The sequence below is a fragment of the Talpa occidentalis genome, unplaced genomic scaffold, assembly GCF_014898055.3.
Source record: "Talpa occidentalis isolate TD23 unplaced genomic scaffold, MPIMG_talOcc4v2.1 talOcc4.17, whole genome shotgun sequence".
NCBI lineage: Eukaryota > Metazoa > Chordata > Mammalia > Eulipotyphla > Talpidae > Talpa > Talpa occidentalis.
Genome location: NW_023601754.1, coordinates 51135812 through 51162194, shown reverse-complemented (window position 1 = coordinate 51162194; position 26383 = coordinate 51135812). Strand labels below are relative to the sequence as shown.

Below are 26383 nucleotides of genomic sequence, written 5' to 3'. Positions count from 1 at the left end.
TCGGACGTTGCCAGCCAGCCCCCGCGCCCTTTGGTGCTGCCCTTCCTGCCTCCCGGGCCTCAGGCCTCCCCGACGACCCACTGAGACCCGGCATCCCCGGCGTGCCTGTTTCTTAGTCGTGCGCCAGGACAACGCCTCCGGACACGAGCAGTCCCTGCGCGCACCGGCCCCCTCGCCGGCATCCCCCGACGGGTGCGGGCACCCCACGCTGAGCACACGAAAAGTACCGAGTCTGTGTCCTGGGCAATGCCCCTTCCCTGGGCCATCCCGCTGACCGCTGCCCCGGGACTGGCCTTTGTCCCTCCAGCCCCCACCTAGCCCCCAGCCGGTGATGTTCGGCCAGCAGGACAGTCACTGGTGTAGCCAGGACACGGGGCGCGAGTCCTTTCACCCATCTTTTATTTCTTGGTATGTGCGTGTGTGCGCACGTATGCACAGTGACACCCAGGCATGTATGTTGGTTGAAAGGTGTTTAGGAAGCCGTTGGGAGCAGTGTTAACACCTTCCCTTTCCATAGGAGGGACCCACGTAGTGCAATCAGGTGGACACCCCAGGGTGCCAGATGTTAGTTTGAGCGACAGAGGAACAGCTAGAATGAGGGAAATAACCACAGTGTCTAGCCTCTGGGAGAAGATGGGGTACAGCAGATGTGCGGAGAAACCAACCCTCAGGAGGCCACTGAGCCCTGAGAAAAGGATGGTTCCAAGCAGCGACAGGTCAGTTGGCCAACAGAAGCTGGTCTGAGTCCTGGCCTCCCGCCACCTGGAAGCCCATCTGGTAAGCTACTCAGCAACTTCTGTGCCGCAGGTGGGTGGACACTCCTGGGTTCCCACACCTTATCTGCCTGCTGGGGACACTACCTCCTGTTCCCCAAGCCTGGTACCGTGTGCATCACTATACAAAGACCGCGAGGCGTGAGATGGGAACTCGGGGAGAAGTGGAGTGTCCGTCCTCCAGAAACAAAACAGGCCGCAGGCTCATCTGAGATCTGGTGTGCGCCCCACATCATGCAGGACAGCCACAGAAGTGTGTCCCTCGGGGCCCGTGCCCTTACCCACTCGTCTACCCTCTGTGGGGCCCTCCTGGAGCAAGTGCGGGCTTCCGGCCGACTCCCTCGCTGCCACCATCACGAAGTCTCCCGAAGGTACAGTCACCCGTGACCGCCGCCTCCTCTCCCGGTGCAACTCCCGGAGGTGGGCGATGACACCGCTGACACCCCGGCACACCCGCAGGCTGCGCTCCCGGTTGGGGTCATTCTCTGTGAAGATCTGAAGGCCAGTGGCAAAGTGGGACAGGGCCTCGGCCAGGTGCTCAGGGCTCAGGGCCCCCGCCCCAGTTCCCTCTGTCCCCACGCTTGCCTCTGCGAAATCTGGTTCTGGCTTTCTGGAAGTCAGGACTTTTCCTGCTTCCCGGGGCTGCCCAGAGCCACAGGCGTCCCGCTGCTCTGAATCCTGGGGGGTGCCATCAGGCAGGGGATCCCCATGGGCCTGAAGCAGGTGGGCAACATCAGCCTCAGCCACCTCCCCTAGGCCCGCGTGACTGGCCAGCGCCACGATACTTCGCCGGAGCTGGGGCACGGCGTCAGGCTCGGGGGCCCCCGTGGGCACACACTCCGGCCACAGCTTCCTCCAGGCACTGTTCATGGTGACGGGCTGCAGCTCCGCCCAGGCCCCAGCAATGTTGTCTACAGCAGCCATGACGGTGTAACTGCGCCAGAACTCCCGCACAGAAGGCCGGTCTGCACCAGTCGTCTCCTGGACTAACTGACAAAGGGTGCGGCGCAGGTAATGGGCCTTGAAGGCAGCAATGATTCCCTGGTTCATAGGCTGTATGAGAGCCGAGGTGTTCTTGGGCAGGAACTCGACGCGCACGTGGGCAGAGAGGCCACTCAGGTGAGTAGGGTGGCACGGAGCGCTGTCCAGGAGCAGCAGGGCCCGGTGCGGGAGGCCGTGGCTAGCACAGTAGCTCTCCACAGCAGGGCAGAAGCAGCCAGTGAACCACTCCTGGAAGATGCTAGGTGTCAGCCAATCATTGCGGTTGGAGCGCCAGACCACGGGCAGGCTGGCCTTGGAGTAGCCCTTGAGGGCGCGCGGGTTCTCCGAAGGGTACACCAGCAGAGGCTTCAGCTTGAAGTCGCCAGCAGCATTGCCCCCAAGCAGGAGTGTCAGGTGGTCCTTGGACGCTTTGGGCCCAGCCCCTTTTGCCCCCTCCAGTGCCAGTAGCATGCGCTCAGGAAGCCGCTTCCAGAACAGCCCCGTCTCATCTGCATTGAAGACTTGGCGAGGCGAGTAGCCACCCTCCTCCAGAATGGCGCGCAGCACAGGAGGATATCGGGCCGCGGCCTGGATGTCAGCCACAGCTGGCTCATCCGTCAGCAGTACGTTGTGGCGAGCCTTGAAGCGGGCAAACCAGCCATTGCTGGCCCCGAAGGTCTCGGCCTGGGTGCCACCCCCCTGCTCACGCTGCAGCTGCGCAAAGAGCCGGCGCGCCTTGTCCTGGATGAGCAGCGTGCTGACGGGCAGGTTCTGCTGCTTCTGCTCCTCTATCCACAGGCTCAGCAGGCGTTCCATGTGGCCCATCACCACCCCCCGGCAGCGGGTCAGCTGTGTGGCACTGACGGGCGTGGCAGCCTGAGAATTGGCCCGGATCTTGTCCTTGTTGACACGGATGGAGGCAACGGTGGACGTGGCCAGCCCCAGGGCCCGGGCAATCTGCGTCAGCTTCTCACCTGCCTCAAACCTCCGAAGCACCTCCAACTTCACATGCAGGGTGATGGACTTCCGGTCCCGCTTGGAGCTGTGGCGGAGGCCGATCCCAGCAAAGGACGCCTTCCCTGACACCTGCGGGTGGGAGTTTGTCTTCATTCCGCCTCCCTGAGCCATGCACCTCGAAGAGCTCTGTCCCCCCTGCACATCCACGGCAGCCACCACTTTGCCCACATTAACAGCTTCTCGGCCTCTCCTGCCACGCCTGCCTCTGCCTGTAAGAGGGCATCAATGTGTAAGCATGTGGAATCCCGAGTACCGCCCGGCTTCCCACGGTCAACATAGAGTACCTGCGTGGCTGACCACAGCCTGCAAGGCACGCCCAGGCGCGTCCGTCTCCCTCCTCCTCCTAAGAACACTGCGCACTCACTTGGACCCATACATCCTTTGCATCCGAAAACGCACATCGCCTAGTTTGAGTTTATGAGGTTGAGAGAGTTCTACCAGCAGCATTCGCTCCCTTGCAACCACCAGCGGAAACCCTGACCTACCTCCCACACACTGGTGAGCAGACAAGCTGCCAATTTGCATGCTTCTCACTCAGAGACATCAAACATCAGTGCGGGAGACTGAATGGTGGCTCCCAAAGGCGTCCACGTGCTGTAGACATCACAGCTGCACGGGAGCCTGCGACTTAAGTACCTGATATGACAAGAAACATGGCAGATAGGATAAGTTAATTACATTAAAATGGGGAGATTCTCCTCCGTTATGGGAGTGGGCCCTAAATGTAGTCACAGGGCCCCTGATAAAGGGAGACGCAACACCTCACTCACAAGAGGTGTCACCACCGAAGCCCAGAACGTCCAGGAGAAACCAGCCCTGCCAACACCCCGATTTTACCCAGGAGAACCGTCTCGGGTTTCTTTCGGGAGCCCGCGGTGTTAAATGCTGCGTGAACCACCACGGCTGCGGCGGTGTCAGGCGCTCACCGCACGCCCGGCGCAGGCCGCCACCGCGGACGAGGCGGGGCCGGCTCTCCTGCAAGTCGAGGCACAGTCCTCGCCGGTGCGTCCCGGGCCCCGGCCGCCGCCCAGCGCTCACTCCCGCGGGCTCCCTGGCGGGATGCAGACCTCGGCGCGGGGCTCCGCGCTCCTCCCGAGCAGGGCTGGCGCGTCCCTGCAGCCCGCTCGCCCGCCCTGCGCGCTCTGCCCGGGCGCCGCCGGGGCCGCTCCGGGGAGAAAACTCGAGGGGGCGCGCGCGGGGAGAGGGAGCCTGACGGGGCTCGCTAGGCCTCCCGCCGCCCCCAGCACCGCGACCGGCGGCTCTCGGGGAAGCGCCGCGGCCACAGCTCGCCCGCAACGTCCGGGCGTCGGGCGCCCGCGAGACTACAACTCCCAGGATGCCGCGGGGCGGCCGCGGGCTCCGGTTGGCCCGCGCGGTGACTCGGCGGCGCGCGCAGCGGGGGCTCCGGGCCCGTCTCCGGCCGCGCGGCCGGCACGGCGCTCCTGCCCCCGGAGCCGGCTGGGCAGCCCGCCCTCACCTCCGGCTGCGGCGCAAGGCGGCGCCTCCGGTCCCACAGCACCGCTTCCCGGCGGCAGGCGGGCCCAGCCCCATCCCGTCGGCGACGGCCAGGATTGGAGGAGCCCGGCGGGCCCCGCCCCGGGCTGGAGGAGCCGCCGCCGTCGGCCCTGGCGTTGCGTCACGCCTGCGCCGCGCCCCGGAGCCTGCCGGGAAGCGTGGCCGGCCGACGGGGACGCGGTGGAAGCGCGGGAGGGCGCGGGGCGCGCCCGCAGCCCGTCGTCGGCCGCCCGTCCTGGTCGTCCCGCCCCCGGGTGGGCCCCGCTGCCCGCCCCCGGCCGCCGCCGTCCCGTCCCCTCCCGGCTGTCAGAGCGCGCGCCCAAGGGAAGCGCCTACGCCAGCGCGTGGACCCCAAGACGGACTGCGCCCCGGCGGCGGGCGCGGCCCCAGGGCGACGGGGACGGCACGGGACGGCACGACGAGCAGCCGCGCGGCACGGGCGGCCGCGGGCCTCCAGGGCCTCGGGCGGAGGCGGCGCGCTGGGCTCGGGGGCCGCCAGCGCGCGGCCATCACGGCGGCCAGCGGAGGCGCGTCCCCCGGGACCTCCACGGACTCGCCACCCTGTTCTCCAGTCTCCGGGCCTCGCCTCGCGGCCCGTGCAGCCACCGTGTCCCTGGCGCCCTCCCGCGCCCCGAGTCTGCGCGCGGCCCTGAGGCCCCTCACGCCGCCGCGCTCCGCGCTGGCCTTGGGCGGACGCCGCGGCCCGGCGCGCTCCGGCCCGGCCTCCGCCCCGCGCACCGCCCCAGACCCGCGCCGCCCGCCCCGCCCCCAGGCCCGCCCCGCGCCGCCGGCACCGCCCCCGCCGCTGCGCGTAGCGCGTCGCCGTTGGCCCGGGACTACGCCTCCCAGAAAGCACCTGGCTGGGCGTGGCGCGCCCCCCCCAGCGGTTGCCGTGGAGACACGGCGGGGCCGCGAGCGGTGTCTTGCGGGAAACGCGTGCGGGGCATGCGCGGTCGGCGAGGCGCCGCGCCCGCCCGTCGTCCCCTGCGAAGCTCGCGCACGCCCACGGGGCCCGCGCGCCGGGACCTGAGGCGGGACGCGCGCGGAGCGGCGGCCGGCTGCTGCGAACGCCGCCCCGGGGACGGGGCAGGAGGGTGGGGCCGGCGAGGGTGGGGCCGCGCGGGGCACCCTGGGAGAGACGGTCCGCGGGGGGGGGCGCAGGCGAGTGCGCATGCTCGCGAGCGCGGAGCGGCCCGCCGCGCGCCGAGGGACGGACGGGTCTTCCGGGAGGCGCGGGCGCACCCCGGGCGGCGGGGTCCCGTGGGGCCGGGGCCTTCCTGCGGGCCGGCTCGGCGCCGCCGCCGGGGCGCGTCCGTCGCGGCGCGTTGCCACGGCGACGGACGCCGGAGCCCCGCCCCGGCCGCCGGGACTTGTGGGAAATGTAGTTCAGGCGCCTCCGCGGGGCTGCCCGGCCGCGGCTCCGCGCTCACCTGCGGAGGTGAGGCGCGGGGGTCCACCCCGCCAATAAGCGGGTTGCACCGCGCCGCCCGCGCCTTCCCGCAGCCCCGGGAGGGAGGGCCGGGCGCCCCGCGGGCTCCTGGGGACACGAGGTCCAGCGGGCGCGGGGACAGGCCAAGGTCACGTGGCCCCGGCGGGGCTCGCGTCTCGGCCCCCACTTGGGCCTGGCGGGCCCGACCCTCGGCCCTTCCTCCCCCCGCGGAGGGCGTTCGAGATGGCGGCGCGGCGCGCGGGGAAGTCGGACTCCGGACGCGAGCGGGGCGGAGGCTGCCGGGCTCGGCCGGGCGCCCTTTGGGGGGCGGGGGCGCCGCGCCTCCCGCCAGGTCTGGAGCGGCGGCTGCCGGCGGGCCCAGGTCGTCCAGGGGGCGGGACTCGCGCGGGGGCCCCTGGCCCGGGCGGCCTCTGCCTCGTGTCCCCAGCGCCCTCCCCCGGGGCCGGTCTGCGGGCCGGCGCGACGCGCGCGGAGGCCCCCGGGGCGCGCGCAGACCCAGCCTGTCCTTCCTCCCCAGGCGCGGACCCTGGCTCCGGCATGAGGCTCGCGGCGCTGGGCTTCCCGGGCCACCCCCGCCCAGAAGCCGAGGGGCTGTCGCGGTGAAGCTGGAGGACCCGGAGGAGGACAGCGAGGCCGCCCCGGGGGACCCGGGCCCTGAGGCCGCGCGCCAGCTGTTCCGGGGCTTCCGCTACCGGGACGCGGCGGGGCCGCGCGAGGCCCTGGCCCGGCTCCGCGAGCTCTGCCGCCGGTGGCTGCGGCCCGAGGCGCGCTCCAAGGAGCAGATGCTGGAGCTGCTGGTGCTGGAGCAGTTCCTGGGCGCGCTGCCCCCCGAGATCCGGGCCTGGGTGCAGGGCCAGCGGCCGGGCAGCCCCGAGGAGGCCGCCGCCCTGGTGGAGGGGCTGGGGCAGGAGCCAGGAGGGCCCCGGAGATGGGTGAGTCGGGCCCTGAGCCAGGCTTGCGGCTGGATCCACATCCAGCTGGGCTCACCCTGGGGTCCAGCTCCCTCTGGGTCTGGAAGGGGGTCACGTACAGCTGACCTTGTGCCAGGGGAGACAGCTCCGGGGCCAGTCTCGCTGGCTGTCCCTGTGTCCCCTAGCGCCGTGAGCTTGGAGTTGGACACAGGGTGGGAGAAGGGGGTGGGGGGAGCAGCAAAAAGACAGTTGCGGACCAACCCCTGCACCAGCCCTGAGGGAGCAGGGTCCTCCGGGGCCCCATGTGGGGTGGGGGCCCGGAAGCCCCCGGCTGCACCTGGCCCCTGACGTGCGGGCCCCCTTCTAGGTGACCATCCAGGTACAGGGCCGGGAGGTGCTGTCAGAGAAAGTGGAGTCCCCCGGCTCCCAGCCCCTCCCGCAGGTCCAGCCCCAGACACCAGAGCCCGGGCCTGAACTGCGCTCTGGAGCCCCACAGGAGCCACCACTGGGCCTGCGGGTCAAAGAGGAGCCCCCTGCAGCGGAGGACCCAGGTGAGGCCAGCAGGGTGGCAGGGCCCATGGCCTGACCTGAGCAACCCGCTGGGCCTCCCCCGGACACACAGCCCTGTGCCCGCTGCCCTGAGTGCCCCCAGCTGCGCTGTGGTGCCCCTGGCAGGCCGCCCCTTCACAGCCGTGCTCCCAGCCCCGGGGCGAGCGGGATGTCGGGGAGTCCCCATGTGGGAGGCACATGAGGTTCCCTCCCCAAGGCGACCAGCCCAGCGAGGGGACCCCGAAGTGCTCGGGCCCGCTGACCTCCCAGGCAGGCGCTAGAGCTGGTCACCATGTCCCCCACCCCGTGGGCGCGCTGCCTCTCCCCACCCCACCCGGCCATTCCACCAGAGCCACAAGTGCAGCCCCGCCTGTCCTGGAGTGGCAGGCACAGCCCGGGCTGCCGTGCCCCACCCAGTTGGGCACCCGGTCCAGCCTGTACCCAGGCCCCGGCCACCTGGTGCCCAGCAGCTGCGCACCATCAGGACAGGGCGGCCTGGGTCCTCCTGACCCCCTCCCTCTCCAGGGCTTCTGGATTCCCAGCCCTTCACCCCCGCCCAGGAGGCTGCACCTGCTCTGCTGCCAGAGGAGACCCAGGTGAGCCCCAGGACAGCACCTCTCCCTACGGGGCGCGCAGCGGCGGGGAGCTGGCGGTCCCCGAGTCTGGCCAGATGGGCAGTGGGCGCTGTGCTTCCAGGGCTGCGGGCTGGCACTGGACCGGGACTCCCCCCTCAGTGAAACAGGGCCGGAGGGGGCCCCCGGGAGGGAGCACCCCGGGGCCGTGTGGCAGGACGCCGCTGGGGATGTGTTCTCCCCAGGTGAGTAACGGCGAGCATGCGGGTGCCGGGCCTCTGATGGTGCCCCACGTGCCCATCCCTGGACTGTCCCTGGGGCGTCCACCTCCAGGCCCTGCCCTGCCCTCCCCAGCCCGGCTTGCTGGGCCAGGCTACAGGCTCGGGACTAGCAGCCCCTGGTTTGGGGCAGGGCAGGAAGGGAGGGCTGACAGGGATGGGGGGGGAGCCGGGAAGGAGCCGTGGGTGGTCCGAGGTCAGGCGGGACCTGCCCGAGCCCAGGTCCCTTGGCACAGGCCCCATCTTGCCTTCATTTTGCTTCGCCCTCACAAACTCTCCCCTGTGCCTCCAGGCGCCCGGCCCAGGTCCCGCCTGGCAAGCAGCCTCCGAGGTGCTGTCCTCGTACTGTCTTCTCTGCTGGGCCGTCCCGCCCCCGGGGCAGCGAGACCCGCTGTCCCGGCCGTCCCCCAGCGCTGTCTCTGTGCAGCTTCTCCGAGTTGTCGCTTGTCCTCATGGCTGAAGGGGTGGGTGGGGACGGGGCCAGGACAGCGGGGCGCCCCCGGAGGGCCATGGGGTGCTCCCTGAGGAGCCTCGCTTAAGGGAGGGGCACGTGGGCGCCCCGCCTGGGGGCAGCCCTTGCTGTGGGCTCTCCCAGGAAGCATCTAGGCAGACGGGGCCTCAGCGCTCACGCTCCCCGATCCCCGCCCTGGGCCAGGATGGGGCGGGGGGCTCCAGGTTGCCTGCCTGCCTCCGCGTGTGAACAGACCTCCCACCGGGCAGCCCGGCCTTCCTCTTCCTGGCCAGAGGCCCGGATGCCCTTCACTCCCCACCTGAGAGCCTGCTCTGGGCTGAAACAGGCCGACCGTCCCAGCTGTCCCGTGGCCGGCTCGGTTCCGGCCCCTTGTTCCCGGGCAGGGGTGAGGCAGCCCAGCCTCAGCCTGGTGGTTCCAACCAGGCGTGGCCCCCACACGCCACCCGAGGTCCATCCTCACTGCGGAGCTGCCCAAGGTGCTCCCGGAGGCTTCCTACACCTGTTGGCTGTGTCCTGCAGCTGTGCCCCGCATCAGCCTCCGGCCAGACCCCCGCTGCTCCTTCCGGCGTGGACCTGCTTCCTCCCAGGCCACAGCCCTCGGCTCTCTGCGGCCTCACCGCCGGCACCCTCAGCTCCGTGGCGGCGCCTTCTCAGGGTGGCCTCTGCCCAGGCGGCTGGCCCCGTAGACAGCCACGGCTGCCTCAGGCGTCTGTTGTCCCCCAGGGCCCGCTGCCCGCCCCTCAGCTGCACCCCTTTGTGCAGCCAGAGCAGACCTCTTCCCAAGGACACCCTGAGTGACCGGTGAGCTCACTGTCCGGGCCGGAGGCGCGTGGAGGACGGAGTGGATCGCCCTCCCCGCCTCCCCGAAAGCGAGTGCATGGGAGCTCGCGGTCTCGTCCAGGCGGTGGGCTGTGGGTTCGGGGGCCGAAGCCTCCGTTTCCTGTCCCTCCGCTGCTGGCTGTGGGGCGGTCGGGGTGGTCTCGAGTCACCCAGCTCTCTGCCTCTCGAGAAACCAATTTCCCGTATCCACCCTGCTCCCGTGGGGCCCAGACGACTCCCCCCGTGCGGTCGGCCCCATCCGGCTTTGCTCTGGTGCCTGGTGGCCCCGGCACCGCGGGAGCCTCTGCGACGCTGTCTTGGGCCGGCCTCCGCCTCCCAGGCTCCCGTGGCCTTCACCCAGCCGCTGTCCCCTCCGCATCTCCCAGACCCTGACGCGCCTCTCGCCCCCAGGCGGGGCCCTCCCGCAGCAGCCTCTGCCCTGCCCCTGCCCAGGGTCAGCCCAAGCAAGCGCCTCGGGCCCAGGTGCCTGAACCTGCCTTTGCTGCCCCCGCCCCAGCCCCTGCGTGGGTGGAGGCCACGTCGCCCACCCGGGCGCTGCCAGGGCACCTGTCTCTTCCAGAAAGAGCTTCCTGGGCTTAAGTCAGACGCAGGCCCCCCACCCCCGCCGCGCAGCCGGCCCAGGCTGCCCGGCCTCTCCCCTGTCCCCTCGTTCCCTCCCCTGGGAGGCCGGGCACGCCTCCCTGGCCCGCCGGTCGGTTTCTGGGGGCCTGTTCCCCACTGCCCCGCTGGAGGGGCCCGCAGGCCGGCGGCGCCTCCCGGCGAGCAGGGACCCCCCCTTGTGCCCTGCAGGGTCCGGCCTCCCCATGGACAGCGTCGCCGCGGACCCAGACCCCGAGCGGCCTCACCTCCGCGCGCCCTGGGACCTCGCGGGTGCGCTGCGGCCGGCGTCCCGCCAAGACGGCCCCGCGGCCGAGGACCCCCGGCGGGGCGGCCGCTGCGACGTGTGCGGGAAGGGGTTCAGCCAGCGCAGCAACCTGCGGCGGCACCAGAAGATCCACACGGGCGAGCGGCCCTTCGTGTGCGGCGAGTGCGGCCGCGGCTTCAGCCGCAGCTCGCACCTGCTGCGCCACCGGCTCACGCACTCGGCGGAGCGGCCGTTCGCCTGCGCCGACTGCGGCCGGGGCTTCGCGCGGCCCGCGCGGCTGGAGGAGCACCGGCGCGTGCACACGGGCGAGCAGCCCTTCGCCTGCGCCGACTGCGGCCAGCGCTTCCGCCAGCGCGCCAACCTGCTGCAGCACCGGCGCGTGCACGGCGACCCCCCGGGCCCCGGCCCCGCGCGCCCCGCGCGCCCCGCGCCCGAGCCGCCCGGGCCCTTCCCGTGCAGCGAGTGCCGGGCGAGCTTCGCGCGGCGCGCGGGGCTGCTGGAGCACCAGGCGCTGCACACGGGCGCCAGGTCGTTCGGCTGCGCGGAGTGCGGCGAGCGCTTCGGCCGCCGCTCGGTGCTGCTGCAGCACCGGCGCGTGCACAGCGGCGAGCGGCCCTTCGCCTGCGCCGACTGCGGCCGCAGCTTCCGCCAGCGCGCCAACCTCACGCAGCACCGGCGCGTGCACACGGGCGAGCGGCCCTTCGCCTGCGCCGAGTGCGGCCAGGCCTTCCGCCAGCGGCCCACGCTCACGCAGCACCTGCGCACGCACACGGGCGAGCGGCCCTTCGCCTGCCCCGACTGCGGCCGCCGCTTCAGCCAGCGCCTCAAGCTCACGCGCCACCAGCGCACGCACACCGGCGAGAGGCCCTACCCCTGCGGCGAGTGCGGCCGGGGCTTCACGCAGGTCTCGCGGCTGACCGAGCACCAGCGCATCCACACGGGCGAGCGGCCCTTCGCCTGCGCCGAGTGCGGCCAGCGCTTCCGCCAGCGCGCCAACCTCACGCAGCACCGGCGCATCCACACGGGCGAGCGGCCCTTCGCCTGCCCCGAGTGCGGCAAGGCCTTCCGCCAGCGGCCCACGCTCACGCAGCACCTGCGCACGCACCGGCGCGAGAAGCCCTTCGCCTGCCCCGACTGCGGCCGCCGCTTCCACCAGAGCACCAAGCTCATCCAGCACCAGCGAGTCCACAGCGCCGAGTAGGCCGGCTGCAGGCGCCGGGCGCGCGGGACCCCGGGGGCCGGGTAAACGCCTCAGTAACGGCTGCCTGTGTCCCCACTAAGTGCTCGGTAAAGGCCGCCAGTGTCCCCACTAAGCGCTCGGTAAAGGCTGCCAATGTCCCCACTAAGCGCTCAGTAAAGGCCGCCAGTGTCCCCACTAAGCGCTCGGTAAAGGCCGCCAGTGTCCCCACTAAGTGCTCAGTAAAGGCCGCCTATGTCCCCGGTAAAGCTCAGTAAAGGCTGCCAGTGTCCCCACTAAGCCTCAGTAAACACCGCCGGTGTCCCCACTAACCTCAGTGAAGGCCACCAGTGTCCCCAGTAAGTGCTCAGTAAAGGCCACCAGTGTCCCCAGTAAGCGCTCAGTTAAGGATGCCAGTGTCCCCACTAAGCGCTCGGTAAAGGCCGCCAGTGTCCCCACTAAGCGCTCGGTAAAGGCCGCCAGTGTCCCCACTAAGCGCTCGGTAAAGGCTGCCTGTGTCCCCACTAAGCCTCAGTAAAGGCCGCCGGTGTCCCCAGTCAGTGCTCAGTAAAGGCTGCCGGTGTCCCCACTAAGCGCTCGGTAAAGGCCGCCAGTGTCCCCACTAAGCGCTCGGTAAAGGCCGCCAGTGTCCCCACTAAGCGCTCGGTAAAGGCTGCCTGTGTCCCCACTAAGCCTCAGTAAAGGCCGCCGGTGTCCCCAGTAAGTGCTCAGTAAAGGCCGCCGGTGTCCCCACTAAGCGCTCGGTAAAGGCCGCCAGTGTCCCCACTAAGCGCTCGGTAAAGGCCGCCAGTGTCCCCACTAAGCGCTCGGTAAAGGCCGCCTGTGTCCCCACTAAGCGCTTGGTAAAGGCCGCCTGTGTCCCCACTAAGCGCTCGGTAAAGGCTGCCTGTGTCCCCACTAAGCCTCAGTAAAGGCCGCCGGTGTCCCCAGTAAGTGCTCAGTAAAGGCCGCCGGTGTCCCCACTAAGCGCTCGGTAAAGGCTGCCTGTGTCCCCACTAAGCGCTCGGTAAAGGCTGCCTGTGTCCCCACTAAGCCTCAGTAAAGGCCACCAGTGTCCCCAGTAAGTGCTCAGTAAAGGCCGCCGGTGTCCCCACTAAGCGCTCGGTAAAGGCCGCCAGTGTCCCCACTAAGCGCTCGGTAAAGGCTGCCTGTCCCCACTAAGCCTCAGTAAAGGCCGCCGGTGTCCCCAGTAAGTGCTCAGTAAAGGCCGTCGGTGTCCCCACTAAGCGCTCGGTAAGGACGCCGGTGTCCCCACTAAGCGCTCAATAAAGGCCACCTGTGTCCCCACTAAGCCTCAGTAAACACCGCCGGTGTCCCCAGTAAGCCTCAGTAAAGGCCTCCAGTGTCCCCAGTAAGTGCTCAGTAAAGGCCGCCTATGTCCCCGGTAAGGCTCAGTAAAGGCTGCCAGTGTCCCCACTAAGCCTCAGTAAAGGCCGCCTGTGTCCCCACTAACCTCAGTGAAGGCCACCAGTGTCCCCAGTAAGTGCTCAGTAAAGGCCACCAGTGTCCCCAGTAAGTGCTCAGTTAAGGATGCCAGTGTCCCCACTAAGCGCTCAATAAAGGCCACCTGTGTCCCCACTAAGCCTCAGTAAAGGCCACCGGTGTCCCCAGTAAGCGCTCAGTAAAGGCCGCCGGTGTCCCCACTAAGCGCTCGGTAAAGGCCGCCAGTGTCCCCAGTAAGGCTCAGTAAAGGCCGCCGGTGTCCCCACTAAGCGCTCGGTAAAGGCCGCCTGTGTCCCCACTAAGCGCTCGGTAAAGGCTGCCTGTGTCCCCACTAAGCCTCAGTAAAGGCCGCCAGTGTCCCCAGTAAGTGCTCAGTAAAGGCCACCAGTGTCCCCAGTAAGCGCTCAGTTAAGGATGCCAGTGTCCCCACTAAGCGCTCGGTAAAGGCCGCCAGTGTCCCCACTAAGCGCTCGGTAAAGGCCGCCAGTGTCCCCACTAAGTGCTCAGTAAAGGCCGCCTATGTCCCCGGTAAAGCTCAGTAAAGGCTGCCAGTGTCCCCACTAAGCCTCAGTAAAGGCCGCCTGTGTCCCCACTAACCTCAGTGAAGGCCACCAGTGTCCCCAGTAAGTGCTCAGTAAAGGCCACCAGTGTCCCCAGTAAGCGCTCAGTTAAGGATGCCAGTGTCCCCACTAAGCGCTCGGTAAAGGCCGCCAGTGTCCCCACTAAGCGCTCGGTAAAGGCCGCCAGTGTCCCCACTAAGCGCTCGGTAAAGGCTGCCTGTGTCCCCACTAAGCCTCAGTAAAGGCCGCCGGTGTCCCCAGTCAGTGCTCAGTAAAGGCTGCCGGTGTCCCCACTAAGCGCTCGGTAAAGGCCGCCAGTGTCCCCACTAAGCGCTCGGTAAAGGCCGCCTGTGTCCCCACTAAGCGCTTGGTAAAGGCCTCCTGTGTCCCCACTAAGCGCTCGGTAAAGGCTGCCTGTGTCCCCACTAAGCCTCAGTAAAGGCCGCCGGTGTCCCCAGTAAGTGCTCAGTAAAGGCCGCCGGTGTCCCCACTAAGCGCTCGGTAAAGGCTGCCTGTGTCCCCACTAAGCGCTCGGTAAAGGCTGCCTGTGTCCCCACTAAGCCTCAGTAAAGGCCGCCAGTGTCCCCAGTAAGTGCTCAGTAAAGGCCGCCGGTGTCCCCACTAAGCGCTCGGTAAAGGCCGCCGGTGTCCCCACTAAGCGCTCGGTAAAGGCTGCCTGTCCCCACTAAGCCTCAGTAAAGGCCGCCGGTGTCCCCAGTAAGTGCTCAGTAAAGGCCGTCGGTGTCCCCACTAAGCGCTCGGTAAGGACGCCGGTGTCCCCACTAAGCGCTCAATAAAGGCCACCTGTGTCCCCACTAAGCCTCAGTAAACACCGCCGGTGTCCCCAGTAAGCCTCAGTAAAGGCCTCCAGTGTCCCCAGTAAGTGCTCAGTAAAGGCCGCCTATGTCCCCGGTAAGGCTCAGTAAAGGCTGCCAGTGTCCCCACTAAGCCTCAGTAAAGGCCGCCTGTGTCCCCACTAACCTCAGTGAAGGCCACCAGTGTCCCCAGTAAGTGCTCAGTAAAGGCCACCAGTGTCCCCAGTAAGTGCTCAGTTAAGGATGCCAGTGTCCCCACTAAGCGCTCAATAAAGGCCACCTGTGTCCCCACTAAGCCTCAGTAAAGGCCACCGGTGTCCCCAGTAAGCGCTCAGTAAAGGCCGCCGGTGTCCCCACTAAGCGCTCGGTAAAGGCCGCCAGTGTCCCCAGTAAGGCTCAGTAAAGGCCGCCGGTGTCCCCACTAAGCGCTCGGTAAAGGCCGCCTGTGTCCCCACTAAGCGCTCAATAAAAGCCGCCGGTGTCCCCAGTAAGCCTCAGTGAAGGCCGCCAGTGTCCCCACTAAGCGCTCGGTTAAGGACGCCAGTGTCCCCACTAAGCGCTCAATAAAGGCCGCCTGTGTCCCCACTAAGCGCTCGGTAAAGGCTGCCTGTGTCCCCACTAAGCCTCAGTAAAGGCCGCCAGTGTCCCCAGTAAGTGCTCAGTAAAGGCTGCCGGTGTCCCCACTAAGTGCTCGGTTAAGGATGCCAGTGTCCCCACTAAGCGCTCAATAAAGGCCACCTGTGTCCCCACTAGGCCTCAGTAAAGGCTGCCAGTGTCCCCAGTAAGCTCTCAGTAAAGGCCACCGGTGTCCCCACTAAGCCGCTCGATAAAGGCCGCCGGTGTCCCCACTAAGCCTCAGTAAAGGCCGCCGGTGTCCCCAGCAAGGCTCAGTAAAGGCCGCCGGTGTCCCCACTAAGCACTCGGTTAAGGACGCCAGTGTCCCCACTAAGCGCTCAATAAAGGCCACCTGTGTCCCCACTAAGCCTCAGTAAACGCCGCCGGTGTCCCCAGTAAGCCTCAGTGAAGGCCGCCAGTGTCCCCACTAAGCGCTCGGTTAAGGACGCCAGTGTCCCCACTAAGCGCTCAATAAAGGCCGCCTGTGTCCCCACTAAGCGCTCGGTAAAGGCTGCCTGTGTCCCCACTAAGCCTCAGTAAAGGCCGCCAGTGTCCCCAGTAAGTGCTCAGTAAAGGCCGCCGGTGTCCCCACTAAGTGCTCGGTTAAGGATGCCAGTGTCCCCACTAAGCGCTCAATAAAGGCCACCTGTGTCCCCACTAGGCCTCAGTAAAGGCTGCCAGTGTCCCCAGTAAGCTCTCAGTAAAGGCCACCGGTGTCCCCACTAAGCCGCTCGATAAAGGCCGCCGGTGTCCCCACTAAGCCTCAGTAAAGGCCGCCGGTGTCCCCAGCAAGGCTCAGTAAAGGCCGCCGGTGTCCCCACTAAGCACTCGGTTAAGGACGCCAGTGTCCCCACTAAGCGCTCAATAAAGGCCACCTGTGTCCCCACTAAGCCTCAGTAAACGCCGCCGGTGTCCCCAGTAAGCCTCAGTAAAGGCCGCCGGTGTCCCCAGTAAGCCTCAGTAAAGGCCGCTGGTGTCCCCACTAAGTGCTCGGTAAGGCCGCCTATGTCCCCACTAAGCCTCAGTAAAGGCCGCCAGTGTCCCCAGTAAGGCTCGGTAAAGGCCGCCGGTGTCCCCACTAAGCGCTCGGTAAAGGCCGCCGGTGTCCCCACTAAGCCTCAGTGAAGGCCGCCGGTGTCCCCACTAAGCACTCAATAAAGGCCGCCAGTGTCCCCACTAAGCCTCAGTAAAGGCCGCCTGTGTCCCCACTAAGCGCTCAATAAAAGCCGCCGGTGTCCCCACTAAGCCTCAGTAAAGGCTGCCGGTGTCCCCACTAAGCGCTCGGTAAAGGCCGCCGGTGTCCCCACTAAGCCTCAGTAAGGGCCGCCTGTGTCCCCACTAAGCCTCAGTAAAGGCCGCCGGTGTCCCCAGTAAGGCTCAGTAAAGGCCACCGGTGTCCCCACTAAGCGCTCAGTTAAGGCCGCCAGTGTCCCCACTAAGCGCTCAATAAAGGCCACCTGTGTCCCCACTAAGCCTCAGTAAAGGCCACCGGTGTCCCCAGTAAGCCTCAGTAAAGGCTGCCAGTGTCCCCACTAAGTGCTCGGTAAGGCCGCCTATGTCCCCACTAAGCCTCAGTAAAGGCCGCCAGTGTCCCCAGTAAGGCTCAGTAAAGGCCGCCGGTGTCCCCACTAAGCACTCGGTAAAGGCCGCTGGTGTCCCCACTAAGCGCTCAATAAAGGCCGCCGGTGTCCCCACTAAGTGCTCGGTTAAGGACGCCAGTGTCTCCACTAAGTGCTCAATAAAGGCCACCTGTGTCCCCACTAGGCCTCAGTAAAGGCCGCCGGTGTCCCCAGTAAGGCTCAGTAAAGGCCGCCGGTGTCCCCACTAAGCGCTCAGTTAAGGACGCCAGTGTCCCCACTAAGCGCTCAATAAAGGCCACCTGTGTCCCCACTAAGCCTCAGTAAACGCCGCCGGTGTCCCCAGTAAGCCTCAGTAAAGGCCACCGGTGTCCCCACTAAGCCTCAGTAAAGGCTGCCGGTGTCCCCACTAAGCGCTCGGTAAAGGCCGCTGGTGTCCCCAGTAAGCCTCAGTAAAGGTCACCGGTGTCCCCACTAAGCCTCAGTAAAGGCCACCGGTGTCCCCACTAAGCCTCAGTAAAGGCCGCCGGTGTCCCCAGTAAGGCTCAGTAAAGGCCGCCGGTGTCCCCACTAAGCGCTCGGTAAAGGCCGCCGGTGTCCCCACTAAGCCTCAGTGAAGGCCGCCGGTGTCCCCACTAAGCGCTCAATAAAGGCCGCCAGTGTCCCCACTAAGCCTCAGTAAAGGCCGCCGGTGTCCCCAATAAGCGCTCGGTAAAGGCCGCCACATGTGTGCCTCCCTCTGGGCCATGCCTCCACCTGCCCGACACTGCAACTCGGCCTGCAGTGTGTTGGGGAACTGGAGGGCTCAGGCCAAGCCAACACTGGGCAGAGAGGGAGTCCAACTTGAGGTCCAGAACACAACCTCATAGATGCAAACCTGAAAGGGTTTTTTTTTTTTTTAATTAAAAAAAATTTTTTTTAAAGATTTATTTATACAAGAGCTGGAGCACAAGCCAAATGCGCGGGAGGGTGAGAGGACTCACCAGACAGAGCGGGGAGCAGAACAGGCAGACTGACAGAACACACTGCTGAGGGGAGCCGCGGGTGAGACAGGAGAGGTCTGCTGCGCCCTGTGGGACTCTCACCAGCCGGGATCGAACCTGCGCTGCAGAGGCTGCGAACAGCTTCACAGTGCGCTTTTTGTTGTTGTTGTTGTTGGACCCTCGCCGTCAGCCGGGGAAACGAACCGGCGCTGCAGAGGCCGCAGGGAGCCTCGCAGCCCAGCGCTCAACTGCTGCGCCACCAGGGGAGGCCCCCCAGTGTGGCGCTTTTAAAGATTTATTTACACTTACAAGAACTGGGGTGCTGGCCAGAGGGGCAGGGGTGAGAGGATTCACCAGAGTGGGGAACAGAACAGGTGGATCCACTGAAAGCCACTGCTGAGGGGAGCAGCGGGGAGACAGGAGAGGTCTGCGGCGCCACATGGGTCACTCCCTGGCCGGGGATCAAACTCATGCTGCAGTGGCTGCGGGTAGCGTCAAAGGTTGCGCCTTAACCCCTTGCGCCACCAGAGAGATCCCCAGAAAGCTGGAACGTTTTATCTGGAAGTCCGTATTGTTCAGTACATGTCAACTCAGCACTTGAAGTTAGGGGGCCCCTCCAGGTAGTGCCCCAACCTGTTTGAAAACCAAATATGCCAGCCCTCTGGTGTTCATTACCGCCCAAGGGCCCCGGGGGTTCCCCCACGCGTGGAGGTCTCCACCAGACTGCTCACTGGCCAGTCCTTGGGGCAGCAGGCAGCAGGCGAGTGAAGGTGGACAGATGCTGCCCACAATCAGTGTCCTGCAAACTTGGCTCATGCTCATGTGTCTGGAGCCTCCAGCCTGCTGCCTGCCCTTCCCCTTCCATTTCATTAGCCAGGCCCCTCACCTAGCTCCCCGCCCACCCGGGGCTGCCCTGAGTGCCAGAACGCAGGGTAAAGAAAATGCCAAAGAAGGGATCTGCATGCAGCAGGTGGGTGCCAGCCTAACCTTAGCCTGAGGGTCTCCAGAAACAGACTTCCAAGGCCTGCGTGTCTTTTCCTGGTCTCAGTGTGGGCCTCACAGCCACTGGGGGTCCTGGCATCAGGGAAAGACATCATCAGGGGCCCGAAGGCTGCCAACAGCCCTGCCGAACTCTCTCCTCCCCTGCTCGTCCTCCTCACCTGTTCCCCTCGAGCCCAGCCAGGCCCAGGACAAGTGGTATTCACCACTCCTGGCAGGGGCCCTCCTGTGTGGCACAGCGGAGTGGTCGGGGACCACCCTGTTACAGGGGGAGCCCTTGGGCCCATGACGACAGGCCCTGGCCTCTGGAACCACAAAGGGGCCTCGGAGGACCCTGGTCTGGAATCTGCAGAACGAGATGCTGGAGCTCCTGACAGTGAACACAGGTGGCAGGTGGTCCCAGGGACACTTCCGGAACTTTGTCGGCCTGTGTGGCATGTAATCGGAAACAGGCCAGGCAAGCTCTCCACCGTGTTTTGATCCCCTTACTGTTCCGAACACGGAGGGAAATCTGTGCCGATGAGATCACCTGGGAACAGGGGTCCCGCGCAGCACAGGGAACGACATGTTATGAAAGGCGTGCACGTCAGGCCTTGCCCCTGCCCTACTCCACCGGCCTCCTGCCAAACCCCGCCTCTGGGAAGGAAGGAATGGGGTCAGCGTGAGCCCCCCACACGATGCCATCCCTGCAGTTGTCAGGAACAGCCTGCCAGCTGGCCACGTGGCCGGTGGTTGAGCACCTGGTGCTACTGTCTATCAGCAGGACTGAGGGCTCAGGTTGGGTGGCCATCAGGCCGCTTGGCCACCGGAGGAACCGCAGGCGCTGGTCTGCTGGGGAAGCGAGCGCGCCCATCCCTGGCCCAACGGCGCTGCCTCGAGAGCCCAGCCTCCCCCTGCGGTGCCCTCCCATTGTCCTCACTCCAGTCCCAGGGCCCAAAACTATCCACTTCCCTCCAGCCCCAACTCTGCCGATGGCAGCCTCCCTTCCGCGGCCGCAACGCCTGCAACATCCCACATCCCGCCCCTGCTTGCTCTGCCCCTTCCTTTCAAAACCGGCTCCCGTCTGCCCGAGTCAGCGCCCAGCGGCCGCGGGACACCCCGGGGCCACTTAGCGGCCCGCCCTATGCTGCCCAGCCCCTCCCAGCACAGACCAGCTTCCCTCCCCAGGCCGCCGCGGGCCCTTGGGGTACGGGAGCCCTCGACACCCACACTCCTCTGCCGCTCGGGGGCCACGAGGGCTGCCCCCTTTGCAGAGCCGCCCTCGCCTCCATCTGCCCACCCCTGCTCCCCGGCTGGGCCCCACACACCCTCGTGCGCTTCTGGGGCACGGCGGCGCCCACGCGGGCGGGACACGCCGCGGCCGGAGACCCCGCAGGGCCAGCCCCCCTCCCGGGGCCCGCAGCGCCCCGCGGCAGCCGCCGGCCCCGGCGGACAGCCCCCCCCCACGGGGCGCCTGCGTGAGGCCGCCGGGACGGGCCGGAGGCGCCCGTGTCTCCAGGGCCCTGGCGGGGGGCGCCGGCGGACGCCGGCCTGCGGCGGCCGCGTCTCCCCGCACTCTCCGGGCCCCACCCCAGCGCGAGAAGCTGGAGCTGATGCCGGGCCGCGCCCCGAACAGCGTCCCCGGGGGGGTTCAGGGGGTGGGGAGCGTCCCCGGGGCGCTCCGCCCGCACCCTCGGGCAAGGCCTCCCCGGCCGGGCCCGCCGCGCGGCGCGAGGGCGACGGGGCGGCCGCGCCGCGGAGACAGCGGCCCCTGCCCCGCTCAAAAATGGCGGCGCGGCCGCCCCGCCCGGCCCGCGGGCGGCCCCGGAAGCGGCCTCGGGGGCCTCGGGGACGGAAACGCCCGAGCGCGGCCGAAGGGGCCCGAGCGCCGGCCCCCGCGGCGGCGGCCGCGCAGGCGCAGAGCGCGGGCCGGCCGGGAAGACCCGAAGCGGCGGCGGCGGAAGTCTCCGAGGCGGCGGGCCGGGCCGTTGCGGACGTCCGCGCCGACGCCACCGCTGCCGCGAAGCCGAGCCCCGCGGGACCCGCCGCCCCTGCGCGCCGCCGCCGCCGCCACCCGAGCGCCCTCGCGGAGCGGCGGGCGGCCCGGACGCCCCGCGGAGCCCCGCCGGCCCGGCCGCGGACGCCGAGCGGCGAGGGGCGGGCAGCGGCGCGGGGCGGGGCGGGGCGGGGCGGGCGCGGCCGAGCGCCCCCGAGCGCCCCCGAGCGCGCCCGAGCGCCCCCGAGCGCCTCCGAGCGCGCCCGAGCGGGCCAGGCCGCGGCGGGCTACGGGAGCCGGCGCGGGCCGCGCGGAGGGCGCGGGGCGGCGGGCGGCGGCGCGGAGGAGGCCCGGCGGCGGGCGGCGGCGGGGCCGGGCGGCCGGGGTCCCGGGCCCGCGGCGGCGGAGCGGCGGCGGCGGCAGGATGATCAAGCTGTTCTCGCTGAAGCAGCAGAAGAAGGAGGAGGAGTCGGCGGGCGGCACCAAGGGCAGCAGCAAGAAGGCGTCGGCGGCGCAGCTGCGGATCCAGAAGGGTAGGGGCCGCGGCGCGGGTCGGAGGTCGGGCCGGCCGGGCGCGGGGGCGGCGCGGGGCGGCGCGGCCGGGGAGGGGGCCGGCGGCGGGGCGGCGCTTGGGGTCCCCGCGGCGCCCGGGGCGGCGGTGGGGGGCGGGGGTGGGCGCGGGGCGGGGGGCGCGGGCGCCTCGGTGACAGGCGGGGCGGGGCGGGGGGCGCGGGGGTCGTGCAGGGGCAGCCGGGAGTCTGAGTCACGTGGGGCGGAGGAGTCCGTGGGGCCTGGGGTTCGCGGGTCGGCGGGGGTCCCATGCAGTTCGGCATTTGGGGTGACAGGTGGAGGAGAGGGTGCTGGGTGTCACGGATTGAAGGTAGGAGTGGGTTGGGTGGAGACGATCGAGCTGCAGGTGGGGACCTATGTGTAAATTACATGGTGGGGGCTGAGGGATCACAGGTCTGGGGCTCACCTGGGAACCTGGGCCGGGGCCACACGCCGGGAGAAGAGAGGCGGGGCGCTGGGGGCTGGGGGTCGAGGGCCTGACTCGGGTTGTGGAGAGCAGATTTCTGGAGTTTGGCCCGGCAGGCATTGTCCCCTGGAGATGAAGATCACGGCTGGGGTTTCTAAGCTCTCTGGTAGCCCAAGACTCTTGAGAACAAGGTTTCGAGGTGGCGGTCCCAGGGAATGGGGCCTATTTGGTGCCTGGTTTTGGGGGGGCGCACAGCCGGTGGGTGCTGGGACCTGGGACTGAGCATTCCAAAGGAATGGGGGCTTACCGCTGGGCAAGAGCTGGGGCACAGCTACCGTGGAAGGTGTACGTTCAGGGTTGCTGTGGATCCAGAAGAATCTGACCGAAGGGCTCGGACTTCGGTGGGCATGTGGGGCACAGCCCTAGACAGCTCTGGGGATCCTGGAAGAGCAGGGGGGCTGCTGGTGCCTCCACCGGCTCTGAGCACCCGCCTCTCTTCGCCCACCCCCGTGTCCCCACCCAGACATTAACGAGCTGAACCTGCCCAAGACGTGTGACATCAGCTTCTCAGACCCCGACGACCTCCTCAACTTCAAGCTGGTTATCTGTCCTGATGAGGTGAGGGTCCACACAGCCAGACCCCTGGGCACAGGGCAGGGCAGCGAGGGGATTCCTCTCAAGAAGGGGGACTTGCTTCCTTGCCAGGCCTAAGTCTTTCCCTGCTCTCCTCTTCCAGGGCTTCTACAAGAGCGGGAAGTTTGTGTTCAGTTTTAAGGTGAGTCCCAGGTGGGCAGGTTTGGTTGCATGGGCTAAGGAGACAACAGCTAGAAGACCCCAGACAGGTACTGTGGGGCACCCATCCACCTTCCCTCTCTTTTCCTGGAGCCAGGTGGGCCAGGGTTACCCGCATGACCCCCCCAAGGTGAAGTGTGAGACGATGGTCTATCACCCCAACATTGACCTCGAGGGCAACGTCTGCCTCAACATCCTCAGGTGATGGCACTGGCTCCACTGCCAGGGCCCCTCATGACCTTGCACTACAGCAGCCTCCTCAGTTACTTCTCTGGGTCTCCCCCAACCCCTTGCGGTCTGCACCTCGGTCCCTTCATCTCCCAACATTTTCTTCCTCATGGCTTGACCTTGACGCTGCCCCTGGCCTATCCTACTCCTCCTCCTCTGCCTCCCTCTCATATCTGCACTGTCCCCTGCCGTGCTCTGGGCCTGACCTGGCCAGTCCCAGCAATGGCCGCTGCCCACTCACCGTCACCTGACCCAGATGCTCTCTGCCCACAGAGAGGACTGGAAGCCAGTCCTTACGATAAACTCCATAATTTATGGCCTGCAGTATCTCTTCTTGGTGAGTAGGGGTGAAACAGGTGGGGCTGGGGAAGGGTGGCCCTTTGCACCCTAGGTCTGTTGACCCCCATCCATACCGGCACAGGAGCCCAACCCTGAAGACCCACTGAACAAGGAGGCCGCCGAGGTCCTGCAGAACAATCGGCGGCTGTTTGAGCAGAATGTGCAGCGCTCCATGCGGGGCGGCTATATCGGCTCCACCTACTTCGAGCGTTGCCTGAAATAGGGTTGGCGCACACCCGCCCCTGCCAGGGCCAGCAGCCTGGCATCCCCTGCAAATATTTATTGGGGGCCACAGGTGGGGGGCATGGGGCAGCCGGTGGGGGAAGCCCATGCCCTGGCCTGGCCGCCTCTCCCTGCCACCGGCTCATAGTTATTTTTTTTTTAACCACCATGTGATTAAGGTCGGCGCTGCCTTCCCCGACCCGCTCAGCAATGGGAAATGAATTGGCTTGTCTAGCCCCCTGCTGGGTGCTGTCCAGCCCCCCACTCTGGGCTCTGGGGTGGGGGGCTCAGGGGACTGGGTGGCCAGGGCCCCGGCACCCCACCCCTCCACCACCACTGGAGGTCCCACCAGGCTATTAAAGGGGAATGTTACTGCATGGCCTCTGCCTCTTCCTTCTCGGGGTGGGAGGCATGCGGTCACATGTGACTCTGGACCCGCCCGGGCCATCAGAAGCGAACCCTAGGGGTCCCTCCATCCCTGGCTGCTGGCTGCTGGCTGCTGGCCTTAGGAGCGGGGGAGGGGAGGCCGGGTCCTGGCCGGGCCCCCGGGGGCCATGCGGGACGGGCTGCCCGCGGGCAGGTGGCCGGGCGAGGGCCGCCCGCTCCCGCCAGGCCGGCTCCCCGGGTGGGGGGCTCGAACCCCAGGCCGGGGGCGGGGCGGGGCGGGGCGGGGAGCACGCGCGGGGCGGGGCCGGGGCGGCGCGCACGCGCTCTGACGTCGCCTCCCAGCATTCCGGGAGCCGGCGGTGCGCGTGACGTCAGCTCGCCTAATCCGGAAACGGCGGCGGCCGGGCCCGCAGCACCGAGGGGCTGTCGTTGGCGGGCGCGCTCGCGACCAGCGGCAGGCGCGCGACCCGGAAGCGGAAGCGGCCTCGTCCCGGCTCCGGTGAGTGGCGCGCGCCGGACGCGGTCCCGGGTGGGCGCGGACCCCGCCGAGGGCCGAGCTCCGCCCGCCGGGGCTGCGGGGCGCCGGCTCGAGGGCCTCTCGGCGGCCAGCCCCGCCCACCTGCAGGCCCCGCCGGCCCCGCGCTACCCGCGGCCGCGTCCCCTCACCGGGCCTCGGGAGGGGTTGGAGCCTCGAGCCTCCTGGGGACACCGGTGGAGGGGCCGGTCCCGGCGGGGTCAGCGCTCGCGCCCCCGGGGCGACCCTGACTCCGTCGCCTCCCGCCTCCGCGCCCCTTCCCAGTCGGCCAGGCCCCGCCCCCGCTGTGGCTCCCGGCCGCCCCGCAGCCAGGCCCCGCACCTTCCCCAGGCCCCGCGCGGCCGCCCCGCCGCCATGGACCTGTTGTTTGGGCGCCGGAAGACTCCGGAGGAGCTGCTGCGCCAGAACCAGCGGGCCCTGAACCGCGCCATGCGAGAGCTGGACCGGGAGCGACAGAAGCTGGAGACCCAGGAGAAGAAAATCATTGCAGACATCAAGAAGATGGCGAAGCAGGGCCAGATGGTGAGCGGGGCTGGCGAACAGGGCTGGGTGTCCCTCCTTGGTGTGGCACAGCTGGGGTTTCCCTAGTTCGGGGCTTGGGAAGGGCCACCTCGAAGGTGCTACTGTCGCCAAAGTTTGAGTCATGAAGCAGCCCGTGAAGACCTGAGCAGAGAGCAGCAGATGTTGCAGGAGTGACAGGGCACGCAGGGGTGCGAGTTGGAGTCCTGGGCCACAGCGGACCCGAGGCAGCTCAGGGCAGGCGCCCTGTGGCCAAAGATAGGCTCCCACTGAAGGAGCCCGAGCAAGGGGGCCAGACGCTAACAGGTCCAGGCCAGACAACAGGTTCCTGGCGTTTGGAACGTGGCTAAACGAGGACAGGGCCCAGGGCGTTTCCTACGGGTATTGTCCTGAGCAACTTATGGGAAGAGGCAGCAGAACAGGAGGCTTAGGAAGTAAACATCTGAACTTTGGTTGGGCTTATTTTCACTGAGCCCAAGGTGAGGGCCCTGTTCCATCCCGCTCCGCACATGGCTTAAGGGGGGGGGGGCGGCGCGGGGGGGGGGGGATTGACTACGCAGCTGGAGCCTGGGGGCTGAGGAAGGAGGGTGGCTGACCACGGCCTTCTGTGTAAATGGGCGGGGAAGCAGATTCCTTGTCCAGCTCAGAAATTCAGTAATGGATGTCAGGCAGTGACTAGAGAAAGAAAAGAATCCCAAGAGTGAGCGGGGACTTTCTTTCCAGCCATCATGGGCTGGAAAGATAAGCAACTTACAGAGGTGCCAGGGGGGTGTGTCCCTAGAGGCAAGTGGGTGGGGTCTAAGGGGCAGGGCAGTGACCTAGGGTCAGCTGCAAGGTCTCTGGAAAGCCTGAGTAGGGACGGTGGTGAATTCCAGGCCTCTCCCTGTCACCTCTGTCCCCCTACAGGACGCCGTGCGCATCATGGCTAAAGATCTGGTGCGCACCCGCCGCTACGTGCGCAAGTTTGTGCTGATGCGCGCAAACATCCAGGCTGTGTCCCTCAAGATCCAGACGCTCAAGTCTAACAACTCAATGGCGCAAGCCATGAAGGGCGTCACCAAGGCCATGGGCACCATGAATAGACAGGTATCCCTCCTCCTCCACCCTTCTGCCCCTGCCCCCACTCAGGGACTAGACTCACTTACCCTCCCCCCCACCCCACTTCCAGCTCAAGTTGCCCCAGATCCAGAAAATCATGATGGAGTTTGAGCGACAGGCTGAGATCATGGACATGAAGGAGGAGATGATGAATGATGCCATCGATGACGCCATGGGTGATGAGGAAGACGAAGAGGAGAGGTTAGGTGGGGGCAGCTGGGAGGGTGGAATGGGTTGCCTGGCCCTCCCACGGGCCTGGCCCTCAGAGTTCTCTTCCCTTCTCCTAGCGATGCTGTGGTGTCCCAGGTCCTGGACGAGCTGGGACTCAGCCTGACAGATGAGTTGTCAAGTGAGTGCCCTGAATCTCGGCCCCGCCCCACTTGTGGGCGGACGCTGCCTAGCCCTGGATTTCCTTCCCCAGCTTTGTTCTTTTCCACAAAGATTTTCCCTGCTCTGCTCCTCTGCAGACCTCCCCTCCACTGGAGGCTCGCTCAGTGTGACTGCCACTGGGAAGAAAGCAGAGGCTGCAGCCTCAGCCTCAGCCCTGGTAGATGCCGACGCAGATCTGGAGGAAAGGCTCAAGAATCTGCGGAGGGACTGATTGCTTTCAAGACTCCACTCCCCCCAACCCCAACCCTTGGGAATCCAGCGACAGCCCGTTTTCACTATACCCCTGCAAAATAAAAGACTGGACACTAGGTTCCTGAGACTCTGTGGCCGCGTATGGGGCGATGGTTCCTTGGGAGGGTCACTCAGACAGGGCTGCAGTGAAGTGACAGATTAAGCTGGGCCTTAGGAGCATCAGCCCTGCCGCTGGGTCTGCTTCGGCCTCAATGCTGTTAGTCCAAAACGGAAGCCTCCCCTCGTAACCTGAACTCTGGGTTAGAAAGCCAACAACT

At 67.3% G+C, this 26383-nt stretch overlaps 4 protein-coding genes across 7 annotated transcripts; 3 read left to right on the top strand and 1 right to left on the bottom strand.

Moving 5' to 3' along the window:
- Positions 1 to 74: 74 nt before the first annotated feature.
- Positions 75 to 4294, bottom strand: LOC119249811 (tigger transposable element-derived protein 1-like). 4 transcript variants are annotated; one of them, XM_054697413.1, is made up of 3 exons: positions 4249 to 4294; positions 3257 to 3407; positions 75 to 2980 (listed from the first exon to the last, which is right to left on the bottom strand). In XM_054697413.1, exons 2-3 carry the CDS (start codon positions 3294 to 3296, stop codon positions 978 to 980), a joined length of 2043 nt encoding a protein of 680 aa, XP_054553388.1. In that variant the 5' UTR covers positions 3297 to 3407; positions 4249 to 4294; the 3' UTR covers positions 75 to 977. The 4 variants fall into 4 exon arrangements, with proteins under 4 accessions (XP_054553388.1, XP_054553390.1, XP_054553389.1 ...); XM_054697415.1 differs by lacking the exon at positions 4249 to 4294 and adding an exon at positions 3698 to 3772; XM_054697414.1 differs by lacking the exon at positions 4249 to 4294 and adding an exon at positions 3609 to 3691.
- A 1979-nt stretch (positions 4295 to 6273) lies between these two features.
- Positions 6274 to 12014, top strand: MZF1 (myeloid zinc finger 1). Its single transcript, XM_037515646.2, is given in 7 exon segments — positions 6274 to 6325; positions 6328 to 6668; positions 7015 to 7198; positions 7722 to 7792; positions 7893 to 8013; positions 8339 to 8560; positions 10148 to 12014. Coding segments are annotated over 7 exon segments (2268 nt in total). The 3' UTR covers positions 11425 to 12014.
- An 8696-nt stretch (positions 12015 to 20710) lies between these two features.
- UBE2M (ubiquitin conjugating enzyme E2 M) lies at positions 20711 to 23322 on the top strand. The gene is made up of 6 exons (XM_037517301.1): positions 20711 to 20921; positions 21888 to 21982; positions 22101 to 22139; positions 22254 to 22357; positions 22658 to 22721; positions 22806 to 23322. Exons 1-6 carry the CDS (start codon positions 20813 to 20815, stop codon positions 22944 to 22946), a joined length of 552 nt encoding a protein of 183 aa, XP_037373198.1. The 5' UTR covers positions 20711 to 20812; the 3' UTR covers positions 22947 to 23322.
- An 842-nt stretch (positions 23323 to 24164) lies between these two features.
- On the top strand, positions 24165 to 26209 carry CHMP2A (charged multivesicular body protein 2A). The gene is made up of 5 exons (XM_037517299.2): positions 24165 to 24389; positions 25293 to 25472; positions 25555 to 25685; positions 25772 to 25833; positions 25952 to 26209. The coding sequence occupies exons 1-5, from the start codon at positions 24222 to 24224 to the stop codon at positions 26083 to 26085; spliced, it is 675 nt and encodes a 224-aa protein (XP_037373196.1). The 5' UTR covers positions 24165 to 24221; the 3' UTR covers positions 26086 to 26209.
- Positions 26210 to 26383: the final 174 nt, after the last annotated feature.